The sequence below is a fragment of the Lates calcarifer genome, linkage group LG7_2 (genome assembly GCF_001640805.2).
Source record: "Lates calcarifer isolate ASB-BC8 linkage group LG7_2, TLL_Latcal_v3, whole genome shotgun sequence".
NCBI classification, from domain to species: domain Eukaryota; kingdom Metazoa; phylum Chordata; class Actinopteri; family Centropomidae; genus Lates; species Lates calcarifer.
This window is the reverse complement of record NC_066854.1, coordinates 9,981,138-9,995,065: the sequence shown is the minus strand read 5'-3', so window position 1 is coordinate 9,995,065 and position 13,928 is coordinate 9,981,138. Positions and strand designations below refer to the sequence as shown.

The window sequence follows — 13,928 nt, the reverse complement described above, 5'->3', positions numbered from 1 at the left end:
AGAATCATTATTCATAATCATCTTTGCTTCCACCATAATTAGATAAAAAAGTCTGGATGGAGTCAGAATACTTCACTTCAGGTTTAAATCCTACAACAAAAAGCCATTTGAAACAAACTTGTTCTTAAAGTAATGAAGTGTATACTAAATAAATCAGACTTGATAGGACCTGAGTCTCCATATGTCACTCTGACCTACAGGAAAGGTTAACTACATTATATTTTCAAGCTTTCCTGATTATAAATGACTTGTACTGGGAAACAGAGCCAACTAAACTAAGACGCGCAGCCCATTCAAACAGAAATTGTACACCAGAAAACACTCGCTGCTATCCCAACTCTGAAATAGATTAATGAGGTCAATTTGGCCTTGTCTTGTCTTATTGGCCAGAGGCCACAGACTCCCAATTCCCCCAACCAATGATTTATGGAGCACTGCCTAATCGTAACAAATGGACCAATCCAAATCTAGAATAAATGACCTACTGGTATCTGATTTGTCCATTGTTACATCTATATTCAATAGGCGAGTTGAAATAAGTCAATTTAAAGAACCAGGGAATAGAAATATTATATGTTATATAAGCTTAAAGGAAGTAAAGACGCAGTTTCAATGAAGTTTACTTCCTAACTAGAACTTCACTTTACACACCATCTCTAGAATGTCCTCAAGCAGTAAACTCCACCCATTGTAAATCCAAGCCGTCAGACACACCTGCTCAGAAATACACGCTTCTAGCTCAGTGTGCAAATATTGTTTGTGGTGGCAGTGATAACAATGAGAAACCCCAGATAGCTACGTCAACACCCCGGCATTTGTTAATGTAATTTTGTATTTGTGTTGCATGGTCAACAAATTCTTTAGCCTCAGGACGAGGTGTTGAGCAGCACAATGCAGAGAGGGGGAGAAAAAAAAGTCGGTCTCTCTCGTGCCTGGAAGTGATGCCATTCTGCGGTTTTAACACTCAGCCAAACCGCTGTGCACTTGTTTCACCAGCGATATCATCTAACCTACCGACTCTTAACTGGATTCTGTGCAAAGGCTCCAGTGTGTTATGAGAAAGACATACCCTATTCAGAGTACAAAGGGTCTATTCAGGTGCAGTGGTATTCTGGATAGCTCCAGGCTTCACCTCACAAACAGGGACTGTAGAGGTAACATTTCACTTTCTCTTAGCCATGGGGAAAAGGTCAATACCCCGGGGGGCTGGCTCCCTTCCCTCCCTCTCCTCTGCTGCTGTGCCACCACTCATCCACCTTAGCAAATGTGCTTGACTCCAGTTACAGAGTGATCTCACAGTAGGAGTGATGCACACACACAGAGCAATAAAACCTGCACGTCCTACATTCATAATCACAGCAAAATGGAGAGCTGAGTGTCTGACCTCTTACTCCTCCTTTAATCTGCTTGATGATATTCCATTAGCTTGCACCATGATGGATTTTCAGTCTTTTTTATGCCTCTTTTCCAACCAAAACATCTCATTCATAGGAGAAAATCTAACTGGAACTATAGACATAGGAAACAGCCTGGGGAGCAATGAACATGTTAACTGATTTATACTGCAAGTAGCTGTGTCTGACAACTCAGCCTTATTTAAACAACAGTGTGTGGAACTTAGAGAGGTGATGAAATGTGTGAGAGTTATGTGGAAAAGAAGGCCAGGCTTATTCTCAACTGTCCAGCTCAACATGCTTGAGGAACTTCTGGACGGATGAGGGATCTTTCTGCAATTACAACAGTTGGTGATGGTTTTCATTACATAAATTGTGGTTAACAGTTTTTTTTAATCCTGCGAACAGGCCACAGTTGTGCCACATGGCCTGTTTTTTTTTTCTTTCTTTAAACTAGTAATCCTTCAGCGATAGTTGAAAGAAGCAATTTTGGTCAGAGCTTTGCAGTGTGTGTTACTCACGGAACATGGTGTTGAACTGCTGTGGGTTGAGGTTCCACTTCCCCCAGGGCGTCTTGTGGCCCTTCGACTGGGCATAGTGGGCGTGATTGAACTCTGGTTCTGTCCCAAACGAATCCAGCACCCGCAGCATGCACCTATGACATCACAGAAATAGTTTTAATGGCTGCTCCAGACCAGAGGCACAGACACATCGATGATAAGTTGTTCAACATTAACATCACTGATTTAAACTAAGCTCGATTCCTGTGAAATCAATCCTAGAAACTCACTGATAAATCATCTCTGTACAAACAGAGTCAGGGTTATTATACAACTGCTCACACCATATGCACAAACAGTTAAAGCCACAACCCAGTGCTTTTTCCACACTGTGCTTATTTGTCCAACAAATGAGCCCATGGTTAATTAATTTTACGACCAGTTAAACCACACTAGTTAACTGCTGAGTAGTACTGTGTAGCTACCACAGTTTAGCTCACTTTACCATAGACTCACAGCTATGCCGTTCACCCTGGTTTAAAAATGAAATGAAGAAATAAACATTGAGTTTTTTTGTATGAACTTCTGCATGTTACAGTTAAACATGGCATTTATGTGTTTTACAAAACAGTTCATTCAGATGTATTCATTTGTATGTATGCATTTTGAGTTCAACACATTATATCAACGTTTTTAATAATGTCCACAGGCTCCATCCTCAGACAGAGAGATAGAGACAGCCTGCCCTGTGGAGGTGTGAGATTGTGAATGAACATCATGTCTGACTCAAAGGTCACAGCACAGGATTAATTAGACCACAACCAGGAGAGGGGATGGTATATATGCTGAGAGCCGCTCGCTCGTGACCTTTAACTCCACGCTCTGCATTCACTAACCCGGCTCATTGTTACTTGCGTCTGTTTTCTAGATGTTGGTTTGATTATGCCTGGTCAAGGTAGAATATTCTGCATTAATCATTGTGATAAGAAGAAGTAAACAGACATGGACGGCAAGCACACACACACATAGACATCTGCAGCTAAAAAAATCCCCCCTCTCTCTCTCAGTGATTGTCTCTCCGCCCAGGCAGATGCTGTGCAGCTGGCTGTGTGAACTGTGAAAGGCCCTGGGAGAGCGGAGAGCTGGGAAACACATTCACCGTGAGGAAACTTTAGACTGAAAGCAGAACAACAACAACAACAACAACATGCCCACATGCCATCTCCGCTAGCTCCAGAGAAAAACAGCCCTCGTCTGTCCCCAGCAGATATATCCTCACCAGATGGGGAAATGCTGCCGGAGCCATAACGTGATGTAAATATGGCTGCTGTGAAGCCGGTGAGTTGACAGTGGGCGTGATGATGTGGCAGGAGCTGAGGTTGTTCAGCTCAACAAGTATGCACTTAGTGACACTTGCTGCGATACTGCAATCAAGCAGGGCTGAGTGGGGATGTTGCTTTCAAAGTAACAGTGCAATTTCACCATAATGTAATCCATCTGAAGTGATCCCAAATGGATAATGTAAAACAACAGCTATTGTAAATGACAGGTTTCTCCCCTGCTTCAATTATCTGCCGTGTGAAATCAGCACTAAAGACAGCGGCCCCATATGGGTCATTAGAAAACAGTGATATTAAATGGGGATTTTTGTCTTGTATGAATCTACCCGAGGGTCTGTTACATGTCTGCACACCCCTAAGGCTTAACACAACAGCTGGATGATAAACAGACATATGAGTTAATGGCCTGTTCTATAAAAACATTAGGCTGAATAGCTGCCAAACATCATGGAGCTAGGAAAAACATAACCATAAATATTTACTTGTAGCGACAGTTTTTTTCTGAACAGACTTTAACCTGAATTGTGTTGTTATCATTTACAGCTATTATAAAGCAGTATATTAACACCTGTAAACTTTTCAATGCACAGACTACCTTGCTTCTTTATCTTTGTACATGTTTGAGTCATTTGATCTGGTAACTATTCGCTAAACCCCTCCCCTGAACAGCGACTATCCAGTCATAGCCTAACGCTATATCCAGGCACAGCACACATGCCAAGCATGATTTTCTGAATGGTTAGCAGTGTACATAGGGCTATGGGACCCAGAATTAGCATATCATTAGCTCTACATTATTGTAATGTGGTGTTACAGGTTAGAAAACACCTTTTTCAGGATTGACACATCCACAAAGTAACTTATTATGAAATTCTATATCAACAATTTGAACACTGTTCTTTCAATACTGTACTTAATACTATGGCTACATAGCTATGCTGCCAGTACAACAGTAAAGCTGACTCTTTCTTTCGTGTCTTCTAAATATTTCATCAGTTGGCAAAGATGCTGTCTTTTTTACCTGTAACATTTAGCTTTAGTCTTTATTGCTTCATTACACAGCACTGAGTTAGCATTGCATGTATGTAGCTATGAAAAGCATATTTAAGACCCTCGTCCAAGTTTCTCATTTTCATACACATCAGCCAAAAACATTAAAAAGTCGTCTGGAGACAGCTTTTTCAACCAGGGAGTTAATGTTAGCTGGCTAGAGCTAACTAAATCTGGTTTAAGTTATCTGGTTAAGTTTAAGACCCAGAGAGTTTTAGTTATCATTATTATTGTAAAGTCTGTATGTGCCGTGCTAGAATGGAAAGCCTAACAGACAAAGGATCAATAGTAACATAAAATTGAGGTATTGGCTTTTACATGTTACCTCTGTATGACTCACAACTCACACAACCGCCAAAGGAAGCTGTTGTCTTGACAGCATCACAGATACTTCAACAACACTGACACTGAGAATAAACTAAAGTCAGCAGCACGAATCACACACCCACATACACACACAAGCTACACACGCAGACAGTGTTGTGTCAAAACAAAGTTCTTGGCAAAAGAAAGTGAGGAAGTGCCAAATGGAGAAGAAGCAAGAGGAGACAAAGAGATGGAGAGCTAATCAGAGGACTAAGAGGCAAAATGATGAAATCAAACTCACGTGGCTGGTTACTAACTTATAATGCTTTGTCCGGTTTCAATTCTGCATTACGGTCCTCAATACAGACTGAACCATGTGCACTGACACATTTTCTGCAGCCACACTGATGCAAAGGAAAGTGCACTGTCCAATTAAGTTATTGGATGAAAGGATTAAATGAAACAGAACAACAGGGCAACACTGGCTCTACTTTCTACCCAGAAAACAATAGCTAAGAGTATTCCCACTCCTCCATAGTGGTATAAAGCACGGTCACACAGTATTGTAAGACAGATAGCCAGAAGACTGGGGCAATAACAAAACACATTAATCACACAAAGGTCTGACAGACTTGGTTGTCTTTTCCCCAAACACAAAAAATAAACCAGAATAAATGGAATAATAATGACACAGCTTATTGTTTGCAAGAATATGAGGTTTGATATGCAAACAAATCTGGCATTCTCTGTTCATAGGGGACCTCCCTGCCTTCCTGTACAACCAAAAAAAAGTCACGTTAAGATTGAGACGGTTTCACAAAGCGATTCTCAGGCCACAAAGGCAAGAAATGTAATTCACTCCTAACAGGAGAAGGCCAAGTACAAGTCACACTAGATTAGGTTTGGTGACAGAAGAAATAGAACAGAAAAACAGCTCCAACCTGCTGTCTAGGTCTTCTTTCACAAAGCTCCTAGAAAGCATGCAGTGATATGAAGCGCCCTGACATACGCGTTCAATAATGGTAGGAAAAATAATTCAGAAAACACCATCTGGACCTTACATTATGCCTGAGGCAGAATCAATTTCTTCGGGGCACAAAAGCAGCGGATGCAGTTTAAGGTGTTATGTCGCCGACAAACAAAACCTGGTGACAAGCAGGAGGAACCAGCGGGGCCATTAGTGCCCCCAGACTTATTGTTCCTTCTCTTTTCCTGTCAGTCGGAGCTGATGAGAGCATTTTCAAAACAAACCAGGAAGGCCTGGTCCACGGTCCTCAGCGGAGCAATCGGAGAGAGAATAGACTCAGCTGGTGAAGACATCACGTACAACAGGCGCTTCTTCGGCCTTTTGGGAAATTGTGGTAATGTGTGAGAAGAAAATAGACTCATTGTCCCTCCGAGCGCCAGACAAGCCTCAACCCAATGCCCTTTGCCCACGTGAGAGAAACTGTTAAACCACAGTTGGCAGCCGCAACACAAGGTTAAAGAACTGTACAAATTACTGAATCCACTGAGCGGCTGACATGACGAGGCCTTGCTCCAAAAAAAAAAAAAGTTATAGAGCAAGATGATAAACTGTCAACGGATCAAACAGAGCTGCGCAATAGCCAACGGTAGAAAACTGCGGTTGAACTGGGAACCCAGTGTGAAACAGTTGAGGGGGGGTAGCGGTGTTGAAAGAGGCAATGCACGCTCAGCAAAACCTCCCTGAATAAATCCATGAAATTCATAACAAAAAATGGTAAGATTGTGTTGATTCAGCTGGTTTTATCCCTTAACAAATCATATCCTTGACAAAAATTACAAACTGAAACTCTCCCACCACCTTTTCTTCCTTGAATGGACTTACTATTAACACCAGAAACAGTAATACTGCTCCACATATGAGATAACTAAAGATCTCTGCATCTTTTGGCATCATAGGAGCATTTTACTGTTGTCCAACTTTGGCAGAAAATAGTACAATACCTGGTGGAGAAGCCCATAACTCCTTAAGAAAATACATTTTGATGGCCATTAAATGTATATAATGTAATGTACTTACTGGTAGTGGACCCAGGAGGGTCCCAGTGTCTTCTTGAACTGGGTGAGGCCCACAATGTCAATGTAGATGAGCTCGACCACCTTATCACCCTGAGTCGGGCAGCTGGACTTGTTCCCCATAACCTTCCGCATGATCCTGGGGATAAAAGTTTGGACTTAAAATCAACTTTAAATAGACAAATAGAAATGTGTCAAAAATCACTGAAAATGCTGCTGGCTATTTGTGTCTGCATTTTATTTAACTGAGCATGGTCAGAGTCTTCTCTAAAATAACAACAAAAAACTGCTGGGCACTGACCTTGCTAATAAGTTTTTACTCATCACTTTCTCTGTTAATAGCTGGGAGGTTTGGAAAGATTATTTTGTTTACGCTTTTGAACTTACTTTTGGATATAAATATTTTAAACTAAGCAGTGCCTTTCAGACTAAATCTAATGGAAAACAAAATCCCCAAGTAAAGTGGAAACTTCTTATGCTATTTTTAAGATATACTTTCATTTCCAACCACAAATCTCAAGGAATCTGTTGAGGTTGAGGCACCATGATCACACAAACAGGTTTAAAGCATGTAATGGACATACAAAGCTAAAAAGCAGTTGAAAAATATCTGTAAAGAACTGGACCAAACATCTTTTAAAAGCATTTGTGTTTATGTAGTTTGCTGATATCAGAAAAAAACTCCAGCAGCGACCATTGAACATTAAAAATGTACTGACTGCCTGCCTTATATAGAGAGCAAAACAGAAAAATCATTCCTGACATAGTGAGGACCATATAAGGAGAGCAGGAGGTGAGATAACTTTGTTTTGTCTGAAACCCAAGACTGGAATAACACAGCATTAGTAGGTTCACAAGGCAAAATTATCAGTGAGAGGCAGTGTGCCAGTGAGAGTCTGAAAAAGTTTCTGGCTGGCCAACAGGCCTCTCTTTACCTGGAAAAACCACCAACAAATATTAGACAAATATCATGGCTTCTACATTTGTTCACCCTCAGTCAAATAACCATAAACAAATACTGAGAGGTGTTGGTTTACCCAGGTAAGGACAAAGGTGACAAATAAGAGGTGGTTTGACGTAAAGCTCTATTCACATTACATTTGAATTATACAACACCAGTGCAGCAAACATGATGCAACACAGCAGCTGGGAATCAAGAACATCTCTCCCAAACATTTTCTGTACCTGACATTGTACACAAATACATCTGTTCAGAACAATGAGCTGGACAAGCACCGGAGTTCAACAGATGTTTTTTGCCCCGATTCTCGTCTCTCAGGTTACATTCAGGCTGTTGGTGCTGAGCAATACCTGCAGGCGCTACTACAGGGCTGGATAACAGGCTCTGCCAACTTTTCTGTTAGTAGAACTCAAACTTAAAGCAAATCATAGTACTCAGAGTGTGCGGTACTGACTCTTTGAGCTCAGCCAGGGAGGCAGAGATGCGGACGTCATGGCCCAGCAGGTACAGCGTGGTGATGAGGTCACTCCACTGGACCAACTCGCCCAACGGGCCCCCGCTGAAGGCGTTCTCTGCTATCTTGAAGCCCGACTCCTTGGTCAGCAGGCCCAGGTGGACCAGGATCTGAAAGAGGGGACAAAGTATGGAGTAAAATAAGAGACAGTCATCTACTGAATTTACTCTAGAATTTAATCTGTGTCAGTCCTTCTGTGGAGCACCTGATTAGAGTTTCTATGAGAAAAACTTCCGGTCAAAAAAACTTTTTTCCAGTCAGTGTTAATGTACTATGCAATAACAGAGGGAGCCTGGAACTGAAAGACATCCCTGACATATAGATAGCTTTACTTTCCTTCACAAATGAATGTAGAAAGAGACTGCAGGAGGAAAAAATGATGGACACAACATTCAAAGACTCCCCACAGTGATTTTGCTTTTGAAGAGATTTAAATGGGGAGCATGAAAAACATGTTTATCCTAGCAGGGGGACGGTGAAAGCAGTTCCACTTTTTTCTCTGCGCACGCTGACAGGAAACCAAAGTAACATATGAACAACACACACACACACACACACACACACACACACACACACAGAGGATGGTTTTCAGTTGTTGAAGGGAACACGGTGTTCCACAGCAGGAGCAGGAAGTAATAGCCGGCTTTGTTTGAAGTGACCAACACATTTTTCATTGTTGACAGCCAGCCCCAGTCCAAGAGCACACAAGTGAAGGATTAATATGTGAGGATTAATATCCAAAAGAGATTAGGGGCTGAAACAACGACCTGGCTGAAAGTATCAGGAGGAAAAACACTCTCTGTTTAATTTTAGACTGAGTAGATTCAATTGAGAAACTAAGTGTGGAGGGAATATACCATAGATACATGGATAGATAGACAAGGGTTCTCATTTCTTGTACTCCCTGCTTTGCTAACAGGGATGCTGCTTTGCATCAGCACCAAGGTATCACGGGAATGTGATGTGAATAATTCACAAGGCCAGTGGAAAGTGTGCAAGTACATTATTCAGTGCTGGGAGCTGCTACCAGCTTGGGACACAATGGAATATCCATGTCAGGCCTTTCCCACCACCATTTCTTCCCTTCCCATCTTACAAGTGTGAAGAAGTGTGTGTGTACCTGAGAGAGGTGTGTCTGGTGTGTGTGTTTCAACAGGGAGGCTGTTTTTAGAAAGTTCTTTTAAGGGTTTCATTACACTTACTTTTAGAGCAGCTTCAAATTATTCACTTGTGATATTTCTATGTGAGATTAGGAGCCATCTATCTTTGGAAACACACTCATTGTATCTGCTTCCACCTGTTTCTGTGGGCGAGTGTGTGTCTGTTGGCGGCTTAAACTAATAATCATTTTTATATGGTATTCTGTCAGCAACTGATATATTAATTACACCTATAGTATATCAAGCTAACAAAAGCTTTTTATTCATTATTGTGAACACGGTGTCTGATACTTCTCTTCTGAAAAAATGTTTCAGTGTAGAGGAGGTGACACATAATATTTCAGGCAGGAAAAACAATGCTTTGTTTGGAATAAACACAAAACTAACTGTATAGTTACCATGGACATGAAAAGTGATCCTGCTTAAAAAGAGCAAAACAAAGCCTAAGGGAAAAAGGCCTGACAATAAGGGACGCATCAGTTCTCAGCTGAAGTGTCGACAAGACGACATTCAGATGTATCTAATGTGGTTCCCTATGAGTTGCTGTGTTACGCCCACCTTCTTCCTCCGACGCTTGGCCAGGTTCTGCTTGGCAGCCAGCGAGCGGATGGCGCTGACCCACGGCTCGGCCATGCGTTTGATCCTCAGCATCATCCAGCGGAACTCCTCCCGTTGTGACATCACGCGGTAAAGCTCCTCGAAGCTGGTGCGGATCTCCGCCTGCACGAGCAGATCACACCATACAACGGTGTTACAGCCAGCATGACCCCATTCAAGTTATATGCTACTGTTACTGTTCTCTCACGGTACATTCGCACATATACAACAAATTCTTCTCTCTACAAACCAGATAATGTGAGGAGAAAGCTTTAAATCAAATCTCATCTCTTATCCTGTTGCTTGCTTTATTATCCTCGACATTTGTGTTTGTGTCTGTGCTGTTTTTATCCTTTCTGCTGCTGCCATGACGTAATCCCAAGGCGATCTTTAAAATTTTATCTCATCTAATTTAAAATTGCAATATTGACTTCTGCAATTTCCAAATTGCCAAAGGGCTGTTTTCTTGGAGGGAGACCCTTCTTGAAGAGCTCTGGTAATGCTACTAAGAGGCCTCGCTAAAAAATCAAACACTGAATGTTTAAGGATTTAGGCTTTATACAAGCTGCCAAACTCTTTTATTTTACCAACTTAGATTGGCAGATGGGTTAAAAGCAGGGATGTGTTACAGATTGTGTTTGTCCAAGAAATCATTACAATATAATCACTGAGGCTGGAATTCAAGTCATTCTATTGAGGTGATAATGACTATTATGAACTGTCAGAGGAAATTATACATCGAACACATACAAATATGTGTGACAATCTAAGCATGAGATCTCTCCTAGTAAGATATCAAAGAAACAATAGTGTAAATCTACAGGGTAATAATATGCTACATTCAGAGACACAGGAGTGTATTTATGATGAGAGGAACAGCAGACAGGAGCATTCAGAGAGAGAGGCCATTCATGTTATGAGCAAATGTGTGTCCAGGCTGTACAGACTGAGAGGAGTGAATACATCGGTCACACTTTTAATAGATCATTTATTTGAAGGATTTAGAGAGGAGAGGAAAGGGGAGGAGAAGGGAAGAGAGGAAAGGAAAGGAAAAAAATAAAAAGCAAAAGAAAGGAAAGAAGATGGAGAAGAGAGGAGGGGAAAGGACAGAAGAAGAGAAGAAAGGAAAGGAGAGAAAAGAGGAGAGGAAAGAAGAAGGGAAGAAATGAAAGGAGGGAAACAGGAAGAGAAGGAGGAGAGGAAAGGAAAGAAAAGAAGAAAGGGGGGAAGGGAGAAAGAGAGAAGAGCAAAGAAGGAAAGGAAAATTAAATAAAAACAAAAGGAAAGGGAAAAGAAAGGAAAAGGAAGGGTGAGGAGAGTAGAAAGAAAGGAAAGGGAAAAGGAAAATGAGAGGAGAGACATCTGAAGTGATAGGACATATCCAGGTCCATTTTATCTAAACATTGACTCAGAGTGATGTGCTGGAGAACAAATCATGCTGTGAAAAATCTAACTTCATATTGTACCAGTTCCTTCCTGTGTCCTAAGAGCAGTGACTAACTGAAAGCGTGAGTAACATAATACAAGATATGGAAATGAAACTGAGGCTAGTGCTGGCCACATTCACGCAACATGTGGAATCAGGTTACACTGTAATATAATCTCATCTCAAAGCCACACAGAGCGATAGAAGGTGAAATCATGAATAGTCTTCATTCCTGTATTTCAGATATTGAAATTCAAGGATTTGTTGGCCTGAAAAGAAGTGAAAGAAGAGGTGAATGAGACAGTGAGAGAAAGATGGAGCGAGCGCAGGAGAAACCACGGTGCCATTACCAGCTGCTAAGGTGGCTGAAACAAGGCTGTAGCAGGGCATTAGCATCCCTCATCACGACAGAAAATCACTTCTGCGGGGCTGAACCTATTAAAATCTGGGCCCGAATTAAAATCTCCAAAGCCTGTCAAATGGCATCGCCGCGCCACGGAGGCCTCCGCGCTGTTGATGCATCCAGAGAGGGGATGAAGAGTGCTTAATATTGATTCAGCCGTAGCAGAGGGAAGGGGGTGCGTTTTCTTTTTTTCTTTCTTTCTTTTCCTGAGGAGCGCTGATACTCTGGACTGTGCCACAAGCCTGTCGGGCCTCAGAGAAGCGCTCTAAGTGGGATTTGAGTGAGCCGCCGCGTTGGCAGGGGATAGAAGATCATTATTCCAGATTTGTCCCAAGGTCCCGTCACTCCGGCTTTGGTCTACGGAATCTGCTCGACTCTTTTATGCTATCGAGGCATGTTGACACTGCTGATCAGCCTCAGTCTGCTTGTTCATTTGCTGCCTCTCTTTAAAATACAATCAGACACACTGTGGTGGAAATTAACTCTCAATGACTCTCACATCCAGTCATTTTAAACTCTTAAAACTATACTCGTATACTTGTACCACCATTAAACAGCTTTGATAGTGTCATTTTCTTCTGTGTTGTCGCCACATTACATGGGATGATGGAGTGGGACTTAATGTCAAGAGGGACTCGGGTTTAAAAATTTATGCTAATGGAAAACTTGCTGTCACAAAGTCTGGGGTTGTCACACACACATGCAAGTCTCTTTGAAATTAATATATTCAAGCCACTTGGACCACAGCCGAGACACTTGAAATGTAATCTGACACCTAAATAACCATTTCCCTTGTAATGGTGTTGGTTAAATTTAAAACAAAGCTACATACTGTATATAGGGTTCTTGCTCAGATTTTCCATCTGTGTTTTTCTTTTCCTAACAGTGCAGTGGTGTGAAGAAACCATTAGCTGTCCTGATAAAAGCAGTATCTTGTGACAAGAGCCCTCGAAAGGCTGCTCTCTGTTTTTCTCACCTGTCCCCTCCGGTCTATTTCTTCATTCAGGATCTTTGTCCTCCAGGGCAGGCGAGGACACCAGTTCTCCACCTACGAAACAACCAAGAAACAACAAGCAAAATATAAAACATGATGACAGATGAACAAATAAATATGTGTCAGCTAATGAACATTTAATAATTGTGGTCCAGCAAAAGTGCCTGTCAGACAGTTGGGTAGCTTTGGAGTATGGCCACTGGGAACAACTATGAAACCTTCTGCCTTCCAATGAAGTCCAACACTTCCTTTCAGGCATAACGGCGATAGGCTTTGTTAGAGTCGTGTTAAACCAGCTGCAACTTCCTGCCAGGAGTGCAAAGTTTTGTTTTAATTTTGTGGGATATTTACTAGGACTACATATGTAAATGAGCCCCAGCTGCAATTCATCTGATTTACATAAAAAGCAGCTAAATAAGACCTGATGTTTTGATGTATGTGTGTAGAGGCAATTAAGTGGAAAAGAAAGTTTTCTACTGCTGAACATGGAATATTGCTTATAAATAAAATCAGTAAGGAAGCAGTAAAGACAAGTCAAAGGCCAGTAATGTTCTGTATTTCTGTTACTTTTAATAAAACCAATGAAAACACCAAAACCAACAACATCAGCTCATCTCTCAGTACTTTCTGACTCCCCTTCCCATCTGTGGTTCTCAGCCCCGAGCCCATTGGTTCCTGCTGATTTCAGCTCATCTCTCTATGATTGCATCTAATGCAAATGAAGCTAATATGTCTTACTCAACTTCTGCTTCTGTATCTCAGCATCTCCTTCCTCTGACTGTGGTTTGTTCACAGAGAGGGTTATGGAGAAGAGTATATATATATATATATATATATATGTGCGTGTGTGTGTGTGTGTGAGCCTTGACCTTCTATTGCTGACATCCATCATGATATGGTGTTGCCCTCTCTGGTTTGCCCCTCTGCAAGGTTAATGCAGTGGTCGACAAGTATGAATTATACATGGTAAAGGGTGCGTATGCGAGCCTGAGTGTCCGTGTTCTTAACAGACGAGCCGCGATGGATCGAGAGCCCTCATCACAGCTGCTTTGAGATGGAAATACATGCATATTGCCATGGCAACGGCAACGTCACGTGACCGGGAGTGGAGGCTGAGGGGCTGCTAGATTAACAGGACTGGAGACACACAGAGAGTCGATTTCTGTCTGTTTTGAATTTGAACTGCAAACAATTTTGTTTGTTTCCTGTTTCCAGTGAAGGAGAGAAAAGAAAGACGAGGTTT

General features: G+C 41.7%; 1 protein-coding gene across 1 annotated transcript in view; it reads right to left on the bottom strand.

The window, feature by feature from the left end:
* mgat5 (alpha-1,6-mannosylglycoprotein 6-beta-N-acetylglucosaminyltransferase) overlaps nt 1-13,928 on the bottom strand; it is an 83,505-nt gene that overhangs the window by 30,543 nt on the left and 39,034 nt on the right. The window contains exons 6-10 of the mRNA XM_018689212.2: nt 12,668-12,739; nt 9,824-9,985; nt 8,046-8,215; nt 6,635-6,769; nt 1,916-2,049 (exon numbers count right to left, since the gene is read on the bottom strand). Of these exons, the coding sequence (XP_018544728.1) occupies nt 1,916-2,049; nt 6,635-6,769; nt 8,046-8,215; nt 9,824-9,985; nt 12,668-12,739 (673 nt within the window). The remainder of the gene's footprint in view (nt 1-1,915; nt 2,050-6,634; nt 6,770-8,045; nt 8,216-9,823; nt 9,986-12,667; nt 12,740-13,928) is intronic.